Below are 25,091 nucleotides of genomic sequence, written 5' to 3'. Positions count from 1 at the left end.
TTCAGCTGAAGTAGTAAATCTTTGGATGGATTGTGATTGTTCGTCTTTATCAGTTAGCGAAGATAATCTTTGGTCAGATTGTTGTTCATCTTTATCAATTGATAAAGGTAATCTTTGGTTCGATCGGTCTTCATCAGTTGATGAATAATCACCTTCAATGCATTGCTCAGAGCTTTCTCCTTGATTGTCAACTTTTTTAAAATACTTTTTTGAAGTACGAGATAGTTTTTCTGAACTTTTTTGCCATTTCTCCTGGCATTTTAGCCCTATAACCACTGGCACCGACACGAAACGGAAATTAGCATGAATGGCGCCGATAGGGCAGCACACTACACACACGTAATCGTGATTTGAGTGACTGTGTCACAACGTGACATGATATATTTCACGTCACACTCCTATTGCACTACTGTACTTGCCGTAGGTAAGGCGCTAGTCACTGGGGCGAGAGAGCTCCCCACGAGCTCGGATACACACTGGACCCAGCCCTGCTGGCGTTTTCCCAGCGCTGAGGCCACCCAGCTGGGAGCCTGAGGGGCATGCAATGGAGAGACCTCTGGGGCTGGAGGAGCCAAGGAAGAGGTGCTGGGCTTGCTGGACAGATGCTGCCCCTCTCTGCCAGGTCACTCTCACCCTGCAGGGGGGGAGGCAGAAGGAGACTCCAGGCACTGGAGTGCTGTGAGGGGCTGGGGAGGGAGGCAGCATCCTCTGGGGCTCCAGCAGGCAGAAGCTCCCCAGGGGTCCCGGGGACCCTCCCGGCTGGCCCGACTCTTACCTTGCTGCAGATCTGGCCCGAGGTGGATTCATCTCCGGTCACCGCGGCTCCCAGGGCCAGGGGTTGGGGCTGCTGTTGGATCCTAGCCCTGCTCATCCTTGGTCTTCACCTTGGTCCCGGCATGTGCTGTGCTCAGCCCAGGTTGCCACTCTGCTCCCCTCTCTCCACCCCTCCCAGGAGGTGGAGCAGAGGGGAGGAGGAGGAGGAGGCAGAGGCAGGGACAAGCTGAGGAGGAGCGGACCGCCAGGGTGCCATGTTCCCCCGTCGCCTGCAGCCGGAGCAGGGTTGCGCTACTGGCTCCCACTGCTCTCCTGCTGTCAGCGGGCACCCCGCAGGCGGAGCTCATAGCGCGGTCCTGCCCCGGCTGCAGAGGATGGGCCGCTCCGTGGCTTGCAGGGGCGGGGACGAACTGAGGAGGAGATGTCTGTCCACTGCAGCCGGGGCAGGGCCGCACTACCGGCTCCCGCCTGGGGGGGTTACCGCTGCCTGCGGGACAGCAGCGGGGACACGCTCCCCACTTAGTCAGCTCCCTGCCTCACCGCACCCTGCAGCAGAACAGGCTGGTTACCGCCTCCCGGGGCGGTCAGGATCCAGCCCAGGACGCTGCTTGAGGTGGGGCCCCAGCGTTTTGCTGCCCCATACATTTTGCCACCCTAGGCATCTGCTTGTTTAGTTGGTGCCTAGAGCTGCCCCTGGTGGTGGGGGAGGCATTGGGTTATTGCCCTGGGGGAGCTGCTGGGGGAGGGAGGAGATTTACCTGCTCACAAACAATTTTAACAATTCTAAAGCTTCAACTTTTGGAATATCAGTGTCTAGTGTCATTAAATACACCTCTACCCCGATATAACGCTGTCCTTGGGAGCCAAAAAATCTTACCGCGTTATAGGTGAAACCGTGTTATACTGAACTTGCTTCGATCCACTGGAGTGCGCAGCCCCGTCCCCCCGGAGCACTGCTTTACCGCATTATATCCAAATTATAGCCGGTGGAGTTATATCGAGGTAGCGGTGCAGTATGGTCTTACCAAAATATTGGCTGATCCACCATAATTTCTCACAATCGTGAAAATATTAATTGGAATGAAATGCTTAAAACCCAGATTGTTGTGCAACTGTGAAAGTTTAAATCAATAAATATAAAAATTGCTTAAAATAAACATTATCAAAATTATATATTATAAAAAAAATTCTGCCAAGCCTGACTATTCCGCCTTAAACACTCAGCTCCTGCAGGCTCATCCTCACAGGAGGATGCCTCAGTGACCCTCCACACCAGCACAGGTGCTGATTGCAGGCAAGGAGCTCCTTTGGGTTTTAATTACAAGCTAATTTCACTGAAAGTTTCCTGTCACAGGTGTGACTGTACATTTTTTCATTAAAGCCTCCAGGGGTGAAATTGGTTGGGTCATTCCTGCTCAGCGAACAACAGGAGTCAGTTTCAGGAAAGGAAACACCCCCTTGCTGCTGCAGGCGGGGCATAGTGTGAATTCAGGAAATTGAAACTAACCCTGTTCCACTGCCCAGAGGGAGCCATGGCTGCAGAGATCCCCGTGGAAAGTCTCCAGGAGGAAGCTACATGTCCCGTCTGTCTGGAGTATTTCACAGAACCTGTCACTCTGGAATGTGGACACAATTTCTGCCGCGCCTGCATCAGCCAGTGCTGGGAGGGATCCGATACAGCCGCTTCCTGCCCTCAGTGCAGAGAAACTGTGCAACAGAGAAATCTCAGGCCCAACAGGCAGCTGGCAAATGTCCTAGAAATCGCCAAGCGGCTGAGTTTACAAGCAGCAAAGGGAGCAGGAGGGGACGGGGTGTGTGGGGAACACCAGGAGGCTCTGAAACTGTTCTGTGAAGAGGATCAAACCCCCATCTGTGTGGTGTGCGACAGATCCCGGGCTCACCGCACTCACATGGTGGTTCCCATAGAGGAGGCTGCCCAGGAGTACAAGGTAGGGAATTGTTGTCAAATGTAATGGGTTAACTTTTGGGTTTTAATTACAGGCTAATTTCACTAAAAGTTGCCTGTCACGGGTGTGACTGATCACTCAGCTCTGTAAAGTCTTCATTGTAAGGGAGATGCTGTAAGAAAATTAATGATCTGGCAGTGTGGCAACAGAGGCTAAATATCAAATCTTGAAAGCAGGATCTACACCCCCCCAGAAGCCCCGCTCACTCCATACCCCCCTTCCATTGCTTGCTCTCCCCCACACTCACTCACTTTCACCAGACTGTGGCAGGAGGTTGGGATTCAGGTGGGGGTGTGGGTTCTGGGCTGGGGCCGAGGGGTTTGCAGTCTGGGAGGGGGCTCTGGGCTGAGCCTGGGGCGGGGGGTTGGGGTGCAGGAGGGGGCTACGGGCTGGGGAAGAGGGTTGGGGTGCAGAAAAGGGTACTGGAGCTGACCGGTGCAAGTTTGACCTGTTCTGTTGTGTACGTGGGCAAGGACCAGCCAAAGTGGTTCCATTAGTCCCACCGGGCAGCCTTTTGAAATCTCCCAGAATGCACTGCTTCTGGGATCTTTACCAGGGAATGGAACCGTGGGGCATCTGCCCAGGGGGCATTGCCATGGAAAGGGTTTAGGACAACACTGGTGCAAACCCCAACCCGTTCTTTATACAAATCTGCATTATATCTAATTAGGGTGGTCACTGAGGCATCCCCAGAACATCGGACATGCCCATGCCTGCCTGCATGGGCCCGTCCTCACCAGTATCAGTCACCCTGTGTGGCCCCACTACTGCTTTTTTCAGTGTGCCACCCACCTGCATCATTCTGTATGAAGGTGCCACGCCCACCGGTGTCCTCCTGCATCCTCAGTCGCCTCCTCTCCCTTTTGCAGCAGACAAAGCCACGTCCAGTGCTGGGTCCCTACCGGACAGGGATAGTGCTCCACAACACTGGGACTGCGCAGCTTCAAACCAGACATATGGCCTCCCGGCATCTCGTGGGGTTTGCCCCTGTGCTTAGACCAGCTAAGCCCAACCAGTGCAGTCCCTGGGGCTTCAGGGCTGAAATCCCAGCCCATATTGAAACCCTGGTGGCTTCTGGGATTTGTATCACTTTGTTTGTTAAACCTCCTACAAAACAGGGTTATTCATTCACCCCCATGTGACTTTGGTGCCCTGGTTATGCGCTGTACCACTAATCAGTTCACAAATACCGGTTGCTTATAATTGAGATCTCTAATTACTAAAAACACTGAACCGGAATTGGTAATGAGTCTGAATGTGACACACTCCCAGTCTCCATTAATGAGGATTCATCTCCTTGGTGGTCCTGATGTCACAAAGTGATTAGAACCACAGTCATCTTGGGTTTTGGGTGGAAAAACACCCACTTCCAAGGACCTCTCAACTATCCAGATGAAACCTCCCATATCATTTCTGTTTCTTTAGGAAAGAATCCAGGCCCATCTGAAGACTCTGAGGGAAGAGAGAGAAAAGCTGCTGGGATTGAAAGCGACTGCAGAGGGGAAGAGCCGGGAGTATCTGGTAGGTGCCTGTTGTTATGAACCAGAAGGGACTGGCAGTGGGTGGTCAGTTTGCAGGCAGACTCCTGTGCGGGCCTTGGTGAACATAGGCTTACATGTGTGTTTCTCCACTGGATTGCTGAGTTTGATTCATGTGAAGACAAGCCCTAAGCTTCCCTTTCAATTGGTGAGTCTAGCCCTTGTGGCTTGCTCAAAAATCCTCTCCAAGTGAACTGAATGTCCCCGTGAAGTGCTCTCCACTGTGTCTAGACATTTTGTGCATTTTTAAAACGTTTGTTTCTTTTAACTCCCCTGGTGTCTCTGTCAGTGTAGTGCTGAGTCCTGCCTCCTGCTGAATTTCCACAAACCATAAAGAACAATATGCTGACCATGACCGACAGAGAAACATCCCTTTCAGAGGGATATAGGGGCCAAAGGGGAAGGTGTGAGAGAATCCCCTGCCTACTACGCACAGGTAGAATGAAATCTCAGAAATCTTAGTATTTTCAAAGAAAATCAGCCTCCTGCACACTCAGCTCTTCATGAAAGGACCCCGGGCTCCATCCATGTCGCTGACCAGCCCTTGCTCTATTTTCATACAGAAACAAACACAAACCGAGAGGCAGAAGATTGTGACTGAATTTCAGCAACTGCGGCAGTTCCTGGAGGAACAAGAGCGACTCCTGCTGGCCCAGCTGGAGAAGCTGGATGAGGAGATTGTGAGGATCCAGAATGAAAATGTCAGTAAATTCTCCGAGCAGGTTTCCCGTCTCAGTGAGCTGATCAGTGAGCTGGAGGGGAAGTGTCAGAAGCCAGTGAGTGAATTTCTGCAGGTGAGACTGAATGAAAAATATCAGCACTGGAGCATAGTAGCTGGGGCAGGGCCTTCCTCCCCCATATTTCCTAAATCCCTTCCCTGGCACCCCCTGTTTGTGTCAGATGGGACTGAGATTCTTTTCTCTCTCTCTCCTCTAGGATGTCAGAAGCACCTTGAGCAGGTACGTGGCTCTCTCCCTCCCCCTCACACTTCACAACGCTGGGAAAGAGCTTGGGGGTGATGTTAGCACTGCATCTCCCCAGGCCTCTACAGCAAAATGTGTGGGGAAGGTCACATATTGGATATAAATCTCTCTATCAACTTCATCCTCAGGTCCTCACACTTGCACAGAAGACTCTGGAATTCTCCGTTCAGTGGGAAAGACTGACCTCAAGTATTTCCTAGAGATGTCACATCCCCGGGGGGACGGGCTGACTCAGGATTGTGGGGATGGAATATGGGCCTGTCACTGCTGGAGCCCTGGTCACCATTCAGCCCACGCCAGCAGCCTGAAGGCTGTTTGGAACCTGTGTGGAATGAGCTGGGGAGAGGGGAGTTGGTGTCTCAGTCTAGTTCCTAGTGGTCAGATTTCTATAGCACTTCACCCAGGAACTTCCTGTCCCTCAGAGCAATGGTCCTTTGAGGGGGACATTTCATGGCCATGGCCTGTGTTGCACCTGTTCTGAGGCTGGGAGAAGTTGAGGAATTCTAACTCCAGGCCCATTAGAGCAGCAACTCACTAGCCAGAATTTATAATGAGTCACTAAATGAAATACAATCACGTGAAATTGTTTCTCTCTAGGTGTGAGAAGAGGAAGTTTGAGCAGCCAGAGGAGATTTCTCCTGAACTGGAAGAGCAAGTCAGCAATTTCTCCCAGAAAACTATTGTGCTATCGGAGACTCTGAGGAAGGTAAAAGGTACCTAAAATAGATCTAGGAATGGTAATTGGGATGAGCCGCTGAGACTGTGGGAAGAGAATGTTGTTGGTCAATTGGGTCACACTTAGATGATGCTTCTATTTAATTGTTGGGTGAGAATGCCCTGCATTTGGGGTCCAAGACAATCAGATGGATTAAGTCAAACCTTTATTTCTACCAAAAGCCTGCCTTGCCATTACAATTACTGTAAAGTAAGAAATGTCTCAAAGACTTTAAGGCCAGAAGCGACTATCACACTCATCCAGTCTGACCTTCTGTACATTGCAGGCCACAGAATCTCGCCCACCCACTCCTGCAATTGACCCCTAACCTCTGGCCGAGTTCCTGAAGTCCTCAAATCATGATTGAAAGACTTCAAGTGTAACAGGTTGAGCACTCACCGGTGCAGGACCTCCTGCTGGTCATCCTGGGAATTAGCTCTTCAGCTCCGAAGCACCCCCTGCTGGCTAGTGTCTCTCCTACCTCAGGCCCCCTTGTACTTCCTGGACCCCGATGCCTCTTACTTTGAGGTTCTGCCCACAGCAGTACCCCCACACTCTGGGTCTCCCCTCCCGGGGAACCCCAACCCTGTATACCCACCTTGCCTCAGTAGCTAATGCCAGTCATCATCTAGCCCCATTTCTCTGGGGCAGCCTGCAGTCCACAATGTCCACTCATCATTGGCAAAGGGGTTGGACCTGCTGCCTTTCTATCCCAGCTGTCTCCCTGCAGCCCTAGTACCATCCCTGGCCCTTTGCAAGGCCTCAGATGTGGACTTGCCAGGTCAGAGCTCCCCAGCTCTGCCTGCCCTTCCCCAGCACTGCTCTGTCTGAGGTACCCTGTGCTCCCAGGGCCAGCTGTGGCCTACTTGGGAGTGGACCCCGCTGTGGCTTCCTCCCCAATTAGCCGACCTCAGCTGCTTTTCACCTTTTAACTCCTTTTATCCCAGGTACAGGGTAACTGCTGCGGCTACACAAGTTACAGAGAATCCACTATTGACACTAGTTTAAATCTGCCACTGACCCATGCCCCACGCTGCAGAGGAAGGCAGAAAAAAACCCAAAGGCTCTCTGTCCATCTGACGGGGGGGGAAATTCCTTCCCCACCCCAAATATGGTGGTCAGTTGAATACGGAGCATTTTGGCAACACGCAACAGCCAGACACATGGCAAAGAACTCTCTATAGCTCAGAGCCCTCCCCGTCTACTGCCCCATCACCAGCCATGGGGCACACTTCTCAAAGGCAGATCCAGCGCATCACTGGGCTCTGGTCCCATTTGTAGCTAGTCTGGGCCAAATGGGCTGCAGGGAAGTAGAAAGCCCCTCCCCCACGGTGAGGGATCCCTCCAGTCCAGGCGCCTCTTGTGCCTCCTCCACAGCTGCAGGCACAAGGCGTGTTCCTGAGAGGGCTGGGAATGGGGTGGGGGTGGTGAGGGCGGGTGGAAGAGGGAGGGGGTGGACGAGGGACAGATGGACGTGAGCAGTGTAAAACTGGGCCTCTGACACTCTGCACACTGGGCAAGACACACAGGGGACATTGTCATAGGGATGTAACTCTGGCTGGCTTCAGAACTTCCTCAGCCTGTGCCAAGGTCTGCACCGGCCCCTGCAGCCACTGAACAGCAGAGTCACAAATGGCCCCTCCCCTCTCTCCTTTAGCCGGTACAGGGGTGAATCTGGCCCATTGAGACAACCTTCCCCCGCCTCAATTCCCACATTTATAAAATGGTTTTATTATTATTTCTATTTCTGCCTATGGAGGACAAGGCCCCGTCGTGCTGCTCTCTGTAGAGACGCTGAGAAAACAAACCCAACAGCTCACAATTAGAGCCAGGATTTCACAAACTCTCAACATCCCGTTAGTGTCAAAGGGACCAAAGTGGGTAAAGTTACTTTTATGCCAAAGTGTTTGTACGATCTGGATCTAGGTTACGACAAAAGGCCGTAAGTGAACAAGACAAACCAACCAGAGTCTGAAAGGTAGAAGGGGATGATGAGGGAAAAGTAAATCTTTCTTACAAAGTGTCTATACTGGGATGGTTGTGAGGCTGCAAGGATGCTGGCTGTAGTGCTGGGAGATGTACAAATCAGAGAGGAAATAGACGGTTTTAGATCTCTTTATATTAAATAAATGAGTGTGTTTCTGTGCCTCTGTCATAATTATAAAACAGTTTCAGAGTGGGGACGCTGTTATAAATATGAAAGTCTGAAATCTCACCTCTCTTCTCCTTTCTCCCTCCAGACACTCTGCTGTCTGAATTGAAGAGAAAAATCATTTTTCTTTCAATTGAAGAGGGTGAATCATTTGGAGCACACAGACAGGGTGAGTTTGTGGGTGAAAATGTCTTTAAATTATGAGAAAACATCTTAATGAGATCGTAGCTAAAGTTACCAACCAAACTGACAGCGACCATGACACTCATAGTCCTAAAATAACACATTAAATGGTAAGGAGATCCAAGGGCCGATGTTCCCCTCCCCTCCCCCCCCCCCCCACACACTTTCAAAAGTGGGATGACTAGGACACTTTTCAACATGGGCATAGTTTGGGGGGAGAGGGCCATGTTGCCCATAAACTGCAAGTCTTGGGCAGATGTGGAGCATCGCAGGTAGTATCTGTGCTCTTCGGGCAGGGAAGCTGAGCAGCTCCTCTCTGTGTAGTGCAGCCTGTGCCCGTGGCACCAACCTCTCCCTGGTGCTGGCCTCCCTCAGTGGCTTCACCCCTGCTCCGCTTTCCCTGAGGCCCTGCCCCCTGGCCAGGTAAGAAGCCAGAACCGGGACACCACCCAGGGAGCCCAGAGTGCACTAGGGAGCCCTGGCACACCCCAGGGAGCGGGGACATGGGCCGGGGGCTGCTCTCAGAACCCCAGACTTATGTCCAGGGCAAGTGGAGTGTCAGGGGGTCTTCATAGGGGGCAAGTCTTCCATCCAGGCCAGGGGGCAGGGCCTCGCTCAGGGCCACGGAGGGGGCGGGGCCACACAAACAGTCCTGACACCACCCTTAGTGCTCAGTTCATGCCCATTCTGAAGAACAGAAACACTCTTAACTGATCAGAGGGGTAGCCGTGTTAGTCTGAATCTGTAAAAAGCAACAGAGGGTCCTGTGGCACCTTTAAGACTAACAGAAGTGGGCATTCAACCACGAAAGCTTATGCTCCGATACTTCTGTTAGTCTTAAAGGTGCCACAGGACCCTCTGTTACTCTTAACTGAGTTGCACCCGAACAGAGCTCTGTGCCACATCCCTCTGCTTCACCCGGTGCAGGGGGTCTCCCCTTCACTCTTCTCCAACATCCTGCGTTTCCTTTGGGCAGGGCTGGACTCTTCCATTGGAGCTGCCCACTGCTTCCTGGATTGGGGAGATGCTCTTCCTGTGATGCCGGCAGCTCCTCCCTTCTCTCTGGGCTGGGGATGTGGCTACCCCACCCAATGCAACCTCCCGCTCTCTGGTCTTAAGCAGCTCTTCCCCAATGCTGCACCTTCCTCTCTGTTCCCTGGCCTGGGAGTGGAGGCTGCATTAGGGGAGGGAGCTTCCCTCAGGAGCGGGGCGGTTAAAGCTGGTATATGCATGCTTCTTCTGCTCCCTCCTCGATAAAAGCTTCTAGCACCTTCTCGGCTGTGTCTCTGCCACTATGAATGGGGCCGGACCAGGAGCAGGATCTGGGAGCTGCTGAAGCCTGTGTGATAAATGAAGCAAAGAGTCCTGTGGCACATTATAGACTAACACGTATTGGAGTGTGAGCTTTTGTGGGTGAATACCCACTTCTTCGGATGCATGTGGGTATTCACCCACAAAAGCTCATGCTCCAATACATCTGTTGGTCTATAATATGCCACAGGACTCTTTGCTGCTTTTACAGATCCAGACTAACACGGCTACCCCTTTGATACTGTGATAAATGAGAAACTAATGAAGTGGGACCCATTACAAAGACTGAGGAGCTGCAGTGACATCTCTGCTCAGTCTACCAGAGGCAGCTCCCTGGGATCCAGGCCTGTCCCAGCCAGAACAGGGCTGCTGGGGAGTGTGAGAAATGGTCCCAGCCTCCCCCGGGGCCGAGCTCTGCCCCTAACGCTCTGATTCTCTTTCTCCCCAGTGAATGTGACTCTGGATCCAGACACGGCTCATCCCAAACTCGTCCTGTCTGAGGATCAGAAAAGTGTGAGATGTGGAGACACACGGCAGCGACTGCCCAACAACCCTGAGAGATTTGACTCTTGGGCCTGTGTGCTGGGCTGTGAGGGATTCACCTCAGGGAGACATTGCTGGGAGGTAGAGGTGGGGGGTGGGCGATACTGGGCTGTGGGGGTGGCCAGAGAGTCTGTGGGGAGGAAGGGATGGATCAGCCGCAGCCCTGAGGGGGGGATCTGGGCTATGGGGTGGGGGGATCGGTTCCAGGCTCTAACCTCCCCTGAAACCCCCCTGCCCCTGAGCCGGGTCCCCAGCAGGATCCGGGTTTGTCTGGACTGTGACCAGGGGCAGGTGACATTTATCGATGCTGGTGACGAGGCCCCGATCTTCACTTTCCCGCCGGGCTCCATCCCTGGGGAGAGAATCCGACCCTGGCTCTGGGTGTGGAGATCCCGGCTCAGACTGCGTCCCTGAGACACGCAGCAGAGAGGGGAACAGGAAATCAGCCTCTCTAGCCTCATGGACCCCAGTCTCTATGATCTTGGAGGTCTCCTATCAACCGAGCCCCTGGCTCCTCATCTCTATGATCCCTGGAAGCTCCTCCCTCTCCCTCTCTTCAGCCCCAGGGATGGGAGGGGGAAGGAGAAGGGAGAACAACCCCTGGGGCTGTAGGAGGGGCAGAGGGTCCCTGAGGGGCAGAGATGGGGGCTGGGCAGGGGAAGAACTAATAGCTGGGCAGGGGACAGGCAGAGGTGTGGGTGGGGAGGAGACCGTATGAATCAGTCAGGTTTGGGAAGGTGGTGGCGAAGCAACAGCAGCAACAGCGTTTTGTACAGATCTGAAACAACAAGGAGTAATTGTGGCACCTTAGAGACTAACAAATGTATTTGGGCATAAGCTTTCATGGGCTAAAGCTCACTTCATCAGATGCGTCATCAGATATGTGGACAGAGATGGCAATGGGGTTTGTTGCAGGGATAGGTTCCTGGGTTAGTGTTTTTGTCATGTGATGTGTGCTTGCTGGTGAGTATTTGCCTCAGGTTGGGGGGGCTGTCTGTAAGCGAGGACTGGCCTGTCTCCCAAGGTCAGTGAGAGTGAGGGATCATCCTTCAGGATAGGCTGTAGATCTTTGAAGATGCACGGGAGAGGTTTTAATTGGGGGCTGAAAGTGACAGCTAGTGGCTGTAGACTGCATTTGCTCCACTCCCTCAGACAGAGACAAACACCCGTTGCCAACTCTGTACACATATCTATTCAAGGGACACCATCATAGGACCTAACCACATTATCGACTCCATCAGGGGCTAATTCACCTGCATATCTACCAGGTACATTGGCCAAACAAGACAGTCTCTAAGCAAAAGTGGCAATTTTTCAACAAAAATCTTCAAAAACAGACCCCAATGAGAAACTGCAGAACTGGAATTAATTTGCAAACTGGACATCATCAAATTAGGCCTCAATAAAGACTGGGAATGGATGGCTCACTACAAGAACTAAAAAAAAAACTAATTTCCCCATGCTAATTTGCCCCTACTGTGACTCACACCTTCTTGTTAACTGTTTGAAATGAGCCACCCTGATTACCACTAAAAAATTGTTTTTTCATCCTGTTGATAAAAGCCCACTTTAATTGATTTGTCTCAGCCTCCCACTGGGTAAGACAACTCCAATCTTTTCATGTAATGTTATAGATATATCTTCCTACTGTATTTTCCACTCCACATATCTGATGAAGTGGTTTTAGCCCACGAAAGCTTATGCCCAAAAAATTTGTTAGTCTGTAAGGTGCCACAAGGACTCCTTGTTGTTTTTGCTGATACAGACTAAAACGGCTACCACTCTGGAACCTTGTACAGATCTGTGTCCTTCGATCTCATTGGAGACTCCCAGCCCGGGATCAGCAAGAGGGGAAGGGATAAAATCAGGGAAAGAAGAGAGCAGCTAAGGGGGATGATCTGTGACAGGGAGGAGAGACTCAGGAAAATAAACAGGAATGGAAAGTGAGGGCTAGAACAATAATGAATAGATAAGGAGAGTATGAAAGGAAAGGGAACGTGAGTGGGACGGAGAAATTCATTACATGTTACTGAAAGTGAGACTATAACTCATGAATTCCTGATATTGATTCCAAGGCATTGGTGCTATTGTAGTGCCATAAAGAAAACTGTTCTTAGTAGCTGAGGAATCTCCTTCCCATATTCTGCAGTTATTAAAGCTCCTTCTCTGCTCCTTTTACTTTCCTGCTTTCCACCTACTTACTGTAAATAAAACATTACAAATAATTCTTGTTTCTTCCACTTTAATGTTCCAGCTGCAGTTGTTGTGGGCAGTTTCATGGGATTTGCTTCCCAACTTGGTTTTCTCCCCCCAGCCCCACAGGGAATACCGTGCCCAGGAGGAGAGTTTGGTTTTTACTGTGATTTTTCACGATCCAGCCTTTGCTCTTTCTCTGTCCTGTGCACACCCATGTCAATCAGGAGTTGCTCAGCTGTGCTCTGCGGAGAGGTGACTGGTTGCACAGGAGGCAATCCATGAAGGGACTCGGGTGTTGCAATGCTGAGCATCACAGTGAGTATTTTTTAGACAGCAAGAAAATCACAGGAACAGCAGCACTGTGACCCTCAGAGCTGAGTCAGGGGTGTAAAGTCCCTAGAAAATGCATGGGCATCACAGGCACCTTATAGTGCGATTCAGAAAAAACAGCTCACTAGGCAGGGAGCCAGCTAAGCTAGACAAGGGGAGATGCTGACAAGGGGAGGGCTGTCCTGAGCCCTTCCCCCCTCACAGACAGGTGCCTAAATCAGGGCTGCAGAGGCACATCTATCTCTGCTTAGGTACCCACAGACGGGAACCCAGCACCTGGCGTTTCTTGCTGGACTGAGGTAGGCACCTGCCTCGCTCCACACAAAATGTGTGTGTGGGGGGGGAGGTGGTTTTCGTGATGTCACCCACCTTATGACTTTTACCCTCTCTGTGGTTAGAGCTCTCAGCTGGTATGTGGGACAGCCAAGTTTAGTCCTCCCATCACGCTGTCTAGAGTAGCTCACGAATGTGAGTACCAACCTCAGGGCAAACAGTTACAAACCAAGGCACAAACCCCATGCTGGTTGTGAGTTCTGTATTTAGATTTCACTACCAGGTATCAAATGTGAATCCCTCAATCAGTATAACAGCCTGAACGTGGTGTCACAGATAGTCCCCTTGAGTACTCCTGTCTATCTGGCTGTTTTTCTGCCTCCTCCCCTGCTGCATCTCCCTGCCCCTGCTGGTGGGGCTGCCACGTTCCCAGCAGCAGAGTCGGGGAAGCTCCTGCACACAGTTTCTATGGTTAAAGCCACCAGCTGCTCTATCCTGGCCAAAGAGAACGGTGGAAGACGTGGAACAGGACACAGCCTCTCCACAGACCCGGAAAAGCCATCAACAGAAACCTTCCCACCCCAAGCCAAAGGGAGCAGGAGGTGGGAGCACTTATGGGAGAGCCTCTCCCTCATCCAGAGACAGGAAAGAGCCCCCCTCAGCCCAAGGCAAAGGGATGTGGCAGCTCTGATGGGGTGACCTCTCCATTCATGTCTCTGAATTTAATATTTCACACATGTAGAAATAGTCACCAGAACCCACCTCGGCAGTGTTAAGGGTGTTTGGATGCTGGGCACTGAGAAGGTTTCTGTCAGGGCCGGCTCTAGGCACCAGCAAAGCAAGCAGATGCTTGGGGCGGCACATTTGAAGGCAGGGCCGGCTCTAGTTTTTTTGCTGCCCCAAGCAAAAAAAATTTTGGCTGCCACCCCTGCTTTTTTTGGCTTTTACACATGTTTGCACTTTGCCGTTTTGTTTTGACTGTTTAAAATTTTTTAAAAATGAAAACAGAGAATTTGTTGTTAGTGAAATAAAACAATTTCCTACTAGTGTAATTTTAACATTTAATTTTAACAAAAAGGGCTGGTCTACGGGGGGGGTCGGGGGGTCGATCCAAGATACGCAACTTCAGCTACACGAATAGCGTAGCTGAAGTCGAAGTATCTTGGATCGAATTACCTGGGGTCCACACGGCACGGGATTGACGGCCACGGCTCCCCCGTTGACTGCACTACTGCCGCTCGCTCTCCTGGAATTCCGGAGTCGATGGTGAGCGCGTTTGGGGATCGAAATATCACGTCTTAACTAGACACGATATATCGATCCCGGATAAATCGATTGCTACCCGCTGATACGGCGGGTAGTGAAGACGTACCCAAACACAGTTACAAACAATTTGAGTTCAACTATACACTGTAATGAAAAACGTTAGTGTCTTCCAGTTTCTCATAAATTAAAAGAATGTATATGAACTGAATTTTTCTGGTTTTTATACTTGCATAGTCTTTTAATAAGTCAGTGAAATCTAAATTTTTTTCAATAGTACTTTCAATTGAAATTAATGCCAGTCCTGACATAGGATTTTGAGACATGGTGGACCTCAAATAATTTTTTAGTAATTTCAGTTTTGAGAAACTGCGCTCACCAGAAGCCACTGATACTGGTAATGTTAAAAGAATGCGTAATGCTATAGCAGTGTTTGGAGTGAAAAAATCATTTCTTGCTATAAATTCTAATACTTTTAGAGGAGAAGTTTTAGGACTTATTAGCTCAGATAAAGCTATTAATTCATCATACAATTCTACTGCATCAATGTCAGCAGCGTTATCAGTACGGAGCGAAAAATGTAGGTCTTGGCACTGCTTCATGAGGTCTTCTTTGGAAAACTGATTTTTAATATTTCCAATATCGTATAAAAATTCGAAAGTTTCACAATGACCATGCAACTGACAAAATCTTTCTTCAATGGAAGTTATAGCTACATCCAAAATACAATAGAAACATTCAACTTTAAACCTTTCGTGTGGATCGAGAATAGGATCATCATGAGCCTCATAACAAAACTGTCTTGTTTTTTTCTGAGGACGAATGAATTGTTGAGGTGCAAACGTTGCTTCAAAATCAAGATCCTCTGCTATTGTTGTTGCTTCTTTGACAGTTTCTTCAAATCCTTCATCTGAACGGTATTTTTTTAAATATTCCAGCGTTTTATTCAAAATCGTCTTTGCCTCGGATATGTCTATGGTTATGTTTTGCATAACTTTGCTGGTCAAATTAATTTGATTTAGAATATTGTGCCAAATAACCGTGCAACATGAAAATTGAAACTGCATCATTTTCTGAGTCAATGTTTCAGCTTTATGTCGAAATGAAGGATCATACGACAAGTCCTGGCTTATTTCGAATAATACATCGTAAATCTCTACTGATGAATATTGGAATGGTCTAATAACTTCTATCCTGCTTTCCCATCTGTGACAATGCAGTTCTGGCAGAACCCAACTGAGAGTGCCAACTCAGGACAAATTGCTCAAACAGGGCAGTTACAGCCCAAGGCTGGGGTTTTTCCACCTCTAAGGCAAACCAAACTAGCCAGACTAAGAGGACTTCGGTCTCACCCCCCAGCTAACTGCAAGTCTCACAAGCAATCTCCTTAGACACTCCAGTTTCCCAGTATCACCACCAGTACCACTCGTTATGGGGACAAATGGTTATGAAAACCAATACCCAAATAAAAGAAAAAAGGTTCTCCTGATCCCAAAGGACCAAGCCCCAGACCCAGGTCAATATACAAATCAGATCTTGCCCACAAATCACGCTGTTGCCAATCCTTTAGAATCTAAAATCTAAAGGTTTATTCATAAAAGGGAAAAGATAGAGATGAGAGATAGAATTGGTTAAATGGAATCAATTACATACAGTAATGGCAAAGTTCTTGGTTCAGGCTTGCAGCAGCGATGGAATAAACTGCAGGTTCAAATCAAGTCTCTGGAATACATCCCCCGCTGGGATGGGTCCTCAGTCCTTTGTTCAGAGCTTCCGTGTAGCAAAGTTCCTCCAGAGGTATGAAGCAGGATTGAAGACAAGATGGAGATGAGGCATCCGCCTTATATAGTTTTTTCCAGGTGTAAGAACCCCTCTTTGTCCTTACTGTGGAAAATTACAGCAAAATGGAGTCTGGAGTCACATGGGAAAGTTCCTGCATACTTTGCTGAGTCTGAAGGCATACTTACCTTCTCTCAATGAGCCCATTGTATAGCTGATGGTCCTTAATGGGCCATCAAGCAGGCTAGGCAGAGCTAATCTTAGCTTGTCTGGGATGTCACCCAGAAGCATAGCATAAGTTTGCCATACAGACAGTATAGAGCCAATATTCATAACTTCAACTAAAAAACTGATACACACATATAGACAGCATAATCATAACCAGTAAACCATAACCTTGTCTTAGACACCCCATTTGACCCCCTTTATACAAGATTTGGGTGCCACTACAGGACCTTGGTTGCAACAACGATCTATATGATCCCAGTTTATGTCAATAATGTCACACCATCTAGTTTGACTCAGAGGTTTAGGTGTGAGTTTTTGTTCAAGATGCTTCTTCAAGACTGCCCAACGGTGTGTGGAAGCACTAAAAAAGTTGTAAATTGCTTGCACTGTGGTAAAGTATGAAACAGCATCTTTAGATGATTTGGCGGCATCACTGACAACCAGATTGAGCGAATGCACATGGCAAGGAATGAAAAAAGCTCAATCGTTTAAATTCAATATTCTTTGCTGTACACCTGCATGTCGTCCTCGCATGTTTGAGCCGTTATCGTACCCTTGGTCGCCCATATTTTCTAAAGGTATTCCATAGTGTTCCAGTCTCTGTAGAATTACATCTGTGAGGGCTTTCCCAGTAGTTTCGTTCACTGGTATAAATTCTAGAAAGTGTTCACAAATTTTCACTTCTGCATTTTCATCAATTTTCAGAAATTGTAAACTATTGACATTTGCTCGGTTTTGCTCAGATCTTGAGTACAATCAACTATAATTGAGTAATATTTGGCATGTTTCAAATTCGATAAAATTTCATTACGCACTCCATTAGAAATTAATTCTATTACCTCATTTGGTGTATTTTTACCCAAATAATGGGTGTGAATCTCTCCATCTTTCACTCTTCGTACATGCTCAGCCATAACATTATCAAATTTTGCCAATAATTCAACCAATTTAAAGAAATTTCCATTGTTATTCTCATATAAAATATCCGAGGCTCCACGGAATGCGAGTAACTGTTCGGCTAGGATATTAATGATTGCCAGTAAACGTTCCAACACCATTTGCCAACGTAGAATTTCTGAATTTAGTTGACGTTGCTGTACCTAATCGATTGTTGTACCAGTACATAATCTGTTTGACAGCTCAATCCAATTTGTCAATGAGCGTAAATGATTTTTTGCTGTTTTATGTTCTTTCAAATGCTGAAGCAAATTTCACCAGTCATTAAAACCTGCAGTTGCCAGAAGAATGTCCGAGTTACAGAACAGTTTGCAGCAAAAACAAAAAACTACATCTTTGGTCTGTGAATACACTAACCACGATCTATTAATTTGTTCCCCATTTTTCATTTTTTTCCTTCATACTGGATGGCATAAATTGACGATTCGACTGATTAAATGGATATTCAAATGTAGCATCTAGTTTTGAAGGACCTTTTTTCACAATAATAATTCGCATTGTATCAGTAATTATTGTCGGCCATATACTTGGATCCGATCCTATGTCAGTCTCTCCTCCTTCCAATAATTGTTCTTCAGTTTTAGATTTGTATAACAGTTCTTCATTGCTGGACTCTTCAGCTGAAGTAGTAAATCTTTGGATGGATTGTGATTGTTCGTCTTTATCAGTTAGCGAAGATAATCTTTGGTCAGATTGTTGTTCATCTTTATCAGTGGATAAAGGTAATCTTTGGTTCGATCGGTCTTCATCAGTTGATGAATAATCACCTTCAATGCATTGCTTAGAGCTTTCTCCTTGATTGTCAACTTTTTTAAAATACTTTTTAGAAGTACGAGATAGTTTTTCTGATCTTTTTTGCCATTTCTCCCGGCATTTTAGCCCTATAACCACTGGCACCGACGCGAAACGGAAATTAGCGTGAATGGCGCCAATAGGGCAGCACAGTACACACACGTAATCGTGATTTGAGTGACTGTGTCACAACGTGACATGATATTTTTCACGTCACATTCCTATTGCACTACTGTACTTGCCGTAGGTAAGGCGCTAGTCATTGGGATGTGAGAGCTCCCCAAGAGCTCGAATACACACTGGACCCAGCCCTGCTGGCGTTTTCCCAGCGCTGAGGCCGCCCAGCTGGGAGCCCGAGGGGCATGCAATGGAGAGAGCTCTGGGGCTGGAGGAGCCAAGGAAGAGGTGCTGGGCTTGCTGGGCAGATGTTGCCCCTCTCTGCCAGGTCGCTCTCCCCCTGCAGGGGGGGAGGCAGAAGGAGACTCCAGGCACCGGCACCCTGAGGCCACTCTGCAGGGAGCCCGAGGGGCATGCAATGGAGAGAGCTCTGGGGCTGGAGGAGCCAAGGAAGAGGCGCTGGGCTTGCTGGACAGATGCTGCCCCTCTCTGCCAGGTCGCTCACCCCCTGCAGGAGGAGAGGCAGAAGGAGACTCCAGGCACTGGTGTGCTGTGAGGGGCTGGGGAGGGAGGAAGCATCCTCTGGGGCTCCGGCAGGCAGAAGCTCCCCAGGGGTCCAGGGGACCCTCCCGCCTGGCCCGACTCTTACCTTGCTGCGGATCTGGCCCAAGGTGGATTCATCTCCGGTCACCGCCGCTCCCAGGACCAGGGGTTGGGGCTGCTGCTGGATCCTAGCCCTGCTCATCCTTGGTCTTCGCCTTGGCCCCGGCACGTGCTGGGCTCAGCCCAGGTTGCCACTCTGCTCCCCTCCCCTGGCAGGAGGTGGAGCAGAGGGGAGGAGGAGGAGGAGGCAGAGGTGCGGACAAGCCGAGGAGAAGCGGACCGCCAGAGCGCCTTGTTCCCCCTTCCTCTGCAGCCGGGGCAGGGCCGTTCTACCGGCTTCCGCCTGGGGGGGCGTGGCCGCTGCCTGCAGGAGAGCGGCGCGAACAAGCCAAGGAGCAGCCCGTCCTGTGAAGCTGGGGCAGGGTTGCGCTACTGGCTCCCACTGCTCTCCTGCTGTCAGCGGGCACCCCGCAGGCGGAGTTCATAGCGCGGCCCTGCCCCGGCTGCAGAGGACGGGCTGCTCCTTGGCTTGTTCGCGCCGCTCTCCCGCGGGCAGCGGCCACCCCTCCCCCAGGCGGGAGCCGGTAGCACGGCCCTGCCCCGGCTGCAGAGGACGGGCTGCTCCTTGGCTTGCAGGGGCAGGGACGAGCTGAGGAGGAGATGTCTGTCCTCTGCAGCCAGGGCAGGGCCATACTACCAGCTCCCGCCTGGGGGGGTGACCGCTGCCTGCGGGAGAGCAGCGGGGACACGCTCCCCATTTAGTTGGCTCCCTGCCTTTCCGCATCCTGCGGCAGAACAACAGGCTGGTTAACGCCCCCCCGGGCGGTCAGGATCCAGCCCAGGACGCTGCTTGAGGTGGGGCCCCAACGTTTTGCTGCCTAATACCTTTTGCCACCCTAGGCACCTGCTTGTTTAGCTGGTGCCTAGAGCTGCCCCTGGTGGTGGGGGAGGCATTGGGTTCTTGCCCTGGGGGAGCTGCTGGGGGAGGGAGGAGATTTACCTGCTCACAAACAATTTTAACAGTTCTAAAGCTTCAACTTTTTGAATATCAGTGTCTAGTGTCATTAAATACACCTCTACCCCGATATAACGCTGTCCTTGGGAGCCAAAAAATCTTACCGTGTTATAGGTGAAACCGTGTTATATTGAACTTGCTTTGATCCACTGGAGTGCGCAGCCCCGTCCCCCCGGAGCACTGCTTTACCGCATTATATCCAAATTATAGCCGGTGGAGTTATATCGAGGTAGCGGTGCAGTATGGTCTGACCAAAATATTGGCTGATCCCCCATAATTTCTCACAATCGTGAAAATATTAATTAGAATGAAATGCTTAAAACCCAGATTGTTCTGCAACTGTGAAAGTTTAAATCAATAAATATAAAAATTGCTTAAAATAAACATTGTCAAAATTATATATTATAAAAAAAATATTCTGCCAAGCCTGACTATTCCGCCTTAAACACTCAGCTCCTGCAGGCTCATCCTCACAGGAGGATGCCTCAGTGACCCTCCACACCAGCACAGGTGCTGATTGCAGGCAAGGAGCTCCTTTGGGTTTTAATTACAAGCTAATTTCACTGAAAGTTTCCTGTCACAGGTGTGACTGTACATTTTTTCATTAAAGCCTCCAGGGGTGAAATTGGTTGGGTCATTCCTGCTCAGCGAACAACAGGAGTCAGTTTCAGGAAAGGAAACACCCCCTTGCTGCTGCAGGCGGGGCATAGTGTGAATTCAGGAAATTGAAACTAACCCTGTTCCACTGCCCAGAGGGAGCCATGGCTGCAGAGATCCCCGTGGAAAGTCTCCAGGAGGAAGCTACATGTCCCGTCTGTCTGCAGTATTTCACAGAACCTGTCACTCTGGAGTGTGGGCACAATTTCTGCCGAGCCTGCATCAGCCAGTGCTGGGAGGGATCCGATACAGCCGCCTCCTGCCCTCAGTGCAGAGAAACTGTGCAGCAGAGAAACCTCAGGCCCAACAGGCAGCTGGCAAACGTCATAGAAATCGCCAAACGGCTGAGTTTACAAGCAGCAAAAGGAGCAGGAGCGGATGGGGTGTGTGAGACACACCAGGAGGCTCTGAAACTGTTCTGTGAAGAGGATGAAACCCCCATCTGTGTGGTGTGCGACAGATCCCGGGCTCACCGCTCTCACTCGGTGGTTCCCATAGAGGAGGCTGCCCAAGAGTACAAGGTAGGGAATTGCTGTCAAATGTAATGGGTTAACTTTGGGGTTTTAATTACAGGCTAATTTCACTGAAAGTTGCCTGTCACGGGTGTGACTGATCACTCAGCTCTGTAAAGTCTTCATTGTAAGGGAGATGCTGTAAGAAAATTAATGATCTGGCAGTGTGGCAACAGAGGCAAAATATCAAATCTTGAAAGCAGGATCTACTTTGCTTGCTCTCTCCCACTCACTTTCACCAATCTGGGGCAGGAGGTTGGGATTCAGGTGTGGGTGTGGGTTCTGGGCTGGGGCCGAGGGGTTTGCAGTCTGGGAGGGGGCTCTGGCCTGAGCCTGGGGCAGAGTGTTGGGGTGCAGAAAAGGGTACAGGGTGCTGGCTCTGGGAGGAGGGTCAGGGCTGGGGCAGCGCCATGTGGCTGGGGCAGGCAGGGAGCCTGCCTTAGCATCAGCGGGCAATCCTGCTGCACCGCCGGAGATCGCGATCGACTGGGAGAATCTCCAGGATCGACTAGTAGATCGCAATCGACTGGTAGATGACCACTGGTCTAGCTAGATAAAAGATGGGAAGGGAAACTGAGGCATAAAACAGGGCAACGAGTTGCCCACAGTCACCCAGCATGTCAGTGACAGAGCTTAGCATAGAACCCAGATCTCCTCAGACCCAGTCCAAGACCCGAACCACTTTGCCATGCTGACAGCTGAGCATCAGTCCCACCCAGTGATGAAGTGTGTCCGTTAGGAGGGAGAGACACCTTTAATCCCAGGCCCAGTAGAGAGAGGAGGTTTGTCGCTGGGATTCTGAACGCTCGTGTCGCTCCATGAGGGATTAAACTCAGATGCTGCCGGCCTGCACTAGAGGAGATCACTGGGCTAAACACTGTGTGGGATCCTGAGCACCTTCAGTACTCACAAAACGGCTCCAGAAAGCTCAGGTCCATGCCAAGTACCACTGGGATTACACTGGGTTGTAGCAAAACCAACCACAGGCTGGAGCTGACCGGTGCCAGTTTGACCTGTTCTGTTGTGTATGTGGGCAAGGACCAGCCAAAGTGGTTCCATTAGTCCCACCAGGCAGCCTTTTGAAATCTCCCAGAATGCATTTCTTCCGCGATCTTTACCAGGGAATGGAACCGTGGGACATCTGCCCAGGGGGCATTGTCATGGAAAGGGTTTAGGACAACACTGGGGCAAACCCCAACCCCTTCTTTATACAAATCTGCATCATGTCTAATTAGGGTGGTCACTGAGGCATCCCCAGAACATAGGACATGCCCATGCCTGCCTGCATGGGCCCGTCCTCACCAGTATCAGTCACCCTGTGTTGGCCCACCACTGCTTTTTTCAGTGTGCCACCCACCTGCATAATTCTGTATGAAGGTGCCACGCCCACCGGTGTCCTCCTGCATCCTCAGTCTCCTCCTCTCCCTTTTGCAGCAGACAACTGCTGGGTCCCTACCGGACAGGGATAGTGCTCCACAACACTGGGACTGCGCAGCTTCAAACCAGATGTATGGCCTCCCGGCATCTCATGGGGTTTACCCTGGTCCTTAGACCAGCTGTGCCATACCAGTGCAGTCCCTGGGGCTTCAGGGCTGAAATCCCAGCCCATATTGAAACCCTGGTGGCTTCTGGGATTTGTATCACTTTGTTTGTGAACCTTCTACAAAACTGGGTTATTGATTCACCCCCATGTGACTTTGGTGCCCTGGTTATGCGCTGTACCACAAATCAGTTCACAAATACCAGTAAAGCTTGCTTTTAATTGAGATCTCTAATTACTAAAAACACTGAACCGGAATTGGTAATGAGTCTGAATGTGACACACTCCCAGTCACCATTAATGAGGTTTCATCTCCTTGGTGATCCTGATGTCACAAAGTGATTAGAACCACAGTCATCCTGGGTTTTGGGTGGAAAAACACCCACTTACAAATACCTCTCAACTATCCAGATGAAACCTCCCATATCATTTCTGTTTCTCCAGGAAAGAATCCAGGCCCATTTGAAGACTCTGAGGGAAGAGAGAGAAAAGCTTCTGGGATTGAAAGCGACTGCAGAGGGGAAGAGCCGGGAGTATCTGGTAGGTGCCTGTTGTTATGAACCAGAAGGGACTGGCAGTGGGAGGTCTGTTTGGAGGCAGACTCCTGTGTGGCCGTGGTGAACATGGGCTTATATGTGTGTTTCTCCATTGGATTGCTGAGATTGATTCATGTGTAGACAAGCCCTAAGCTTCCCTTTCAATTGGTGAGTCTAGCCCTTGTCGCTTGCTCAAAAATCCTCCCCAAGTGAACTGAATGTCCCTGTGAAGTGCTGTCCACTGTGTCTAGACATTTTGTGCATTTTTAAAACGTTTGTTTCTTTTAACTCCCCTGGTGTCTCTGTCAGTGTAGTGCTGAGTCCTGCCTCCTGCTGCTCTGAGTCTCAATTTCCACAAACCATAAAGAACAATATGCTGACCATGACCGACAGAGAAACATCCCTTTCAGAGGGATACCGGGGCCAAAGGGGAAGGTGTGAGAGAATCCCCTGCCTAGTACCCACAGGTAGAATGAAATGTCAGAAATCTTAGTATTTTCAAAGAAAATCAGCCTCCTGCACACTCAGCTCTTCATGAAAGGACCCCAGGCTCCATCCACGTCCCTGACCAGCCCTTGCCCTATTTTCATACAGAAACAAACACAAACCGAGAGGCAGAAGATTGTGTTTGAATTTCAGCAACTGCGGCAGTTCCTGGAGGAACAAGAGCGACTCCTGCTGGCCCAGCTGGAGAAGCTGGATGAGGAGATTGTGAGGATCCAGAATGAAAATGTCAGTAAACTCTCCGAGCAGGTTTCCCGTCTCAGTGAGCTGATCAGTGAGCTGGAGGGGAAGTGTCAGAAGCCAGTGAGTGAATTTCTGCAGGTGAGACTGAATGAAAAATATCAGCACTGGAGCATAGTAGCTGGGGCAGGGCCTTCCTCCCCCATGTTTCCTAAATCCCTTCCCTGGCACCCCCTGTTTGTGTCAGATGGGACTGAGATTCTTTTCTCTCTCTCTCCTCTAGGATGTCAGAAGCACCTTGAGCAGGTACATGGCTCTCTCACTCCCCCTCACACTACACAACGCTGGGAAAGAGCTTGGGGGTGATGTTAGCACTGCATCTCCCCAGGGCTCTACAGCAAAATGTGTGGGGAAGGTCACATGTTGGATATAAATCTCTCTGATCAACTTCATCCTGAGGTCCTCACACTTGCACAGAAGACTCTGGAATTCTCCGTTCAGTGGGAAAGACTGACCTCAAGTATTTCCTAGAGATGTCACATCCCCGGGGGGACGGGCTGACTCAGGATTGTGGGTATGGAATATGGGCCTGTCACTGCTGGAGCCCCGGTCACCATTCAGCCCAGGCCAGCAGCCTGAAGGCTGTTTGGAAACCTGTGTGGAATGAGCTGGGGAGAGGGGAGTTGGTGTCTCAGTCTAGTTCCTAGTGGTCAGATTTCTATAGCACTTCACCCAGGAACTTCCTGTCCCTCAGAGCATGGAGGCCAAGAAGTGAATTGACCATGGAGACTCAATTCCCCCTTTATCCCCAGAGCTGATCTCTCCAGGCCAGAGTTGTAGAATATTAATGGTCCTTTGAGGGGAACGTTTCATGGCCATGGCCTGTGTTGCACCTGTTCTGAGGCTGGGAGAAGTTGAGGAATTCTAACTCCAGGGCCCATTAGAGCAGAAAACTCACTAGCCAGAATTTATAATGAGTCACTAAATGAAATAAAATCACGTGAAATTGTTTCTGTCTAGGTGTGAGAAGAGGAAGTTTGAGCAGCCAGAGGAGATTTCTCCTGAACTGGAAGAGCAAGTCAGCGATTTCTCCCAGAAAACTATTGTGCTATCGGAGACTCTGAGGAAGGTAAAAGGTACCTAAAATAGATCTAGGAATGGTAATTGGGATGAGCCGCTGAGACTGTGGGAAGAGAATGGTGTTGGTCAATTGGGTCACACTTAGATGATGCTTCTATTTAATTGTTGGGTGAGAATGCCCTGCACTTGGGGTCCAAGACAATCAGATGGATTAAGTCAAACCTCTATTTCTACCAAAGCCTGCCTTGCCATTACAATTACTGTAAAGTAAGAAATGTCTCAAAGACTTTAAGGCCAGAAGCGACTATCACACTCATCCAGTCTGACCTTCTGTACATTGCAGGCCACAGAATCTCGCCCACC

At 49.9% G+C, this 25,091-nt stretch overlaps 2 protein-coding genes across 2 annotated transcripts; both read left to right on the top strand.

Annotated features, from left to right (window-relative positions):
• The first annotated feature begins 2,254 nt into the window (after positions 1-2,254).
• On the top strand, positions 2,255-12,391 carry LOC135974725 (zinc finger protein RFP-like). Its single transcript, XM_065563228.1, has 7 exons — positions 2,255-2,723; positions 4,167-4,262; positions 4,843-5,073; positions 5,216-5,238; positions 5,860-5,975; positions 8,218-8,298; positions 10,072-12,391. Exons 1-7 carry the CDS (start codon positions 2,307-2,309, stop codon positions 10,578-10,580), a joined length of 1,473 nt encoding a protein of 490 aa, XP_065419300.1. The 5' UTR covers positions 2,255-2,306; the 3' UTR covers positions 10,581-12,391.
• Positions 12,392-20,428: 8,037 nt separating this feature from the next.
• LOC135974975 (E3 ubiquitin-protein ligase TRIM15-like) lies at positions 20,429-25,080 on the top strand. Its single transcript, XM_065564683.1, has 4 exons — positions 20,429-20,897; positions 22,873-23,789; positions 23,932-23,954; positions 24,669-25,080. Exons 2-4 carry the CDS (start codon positions 23,442-23,444, stop codon positions 24,790-24,792), a joined length of 495 nt encoding a protein of 164 aa, XP_065420755.1. The 5' UTR covers positions 20,429-20,897; positions 22,873-23,441; the 3' UTR covers positions 24,793-25,080.
• Positions 25,081-25,091: the final 11 nt, after the last annotated feature.

Source organism: Chrysemys picta, chromosome 12, assembly GCF_011386835.1.
Source record: "Chrysemys picta bellii isolate R12L10 chromosome 12, ASM1138683v2, whole genome shotgun sequence".
Classification (NCBI taxonomy): domain Eukaryota; kingdom Metazoa; phylum Chordata; order Testudines; family Emydidae; genus Chrysemys; species Chrysemys picta.
Note: the sequence above shows the minus strand (reverse complement) of the source record. Positions and strands in the feature narration are given on the sequence as shown.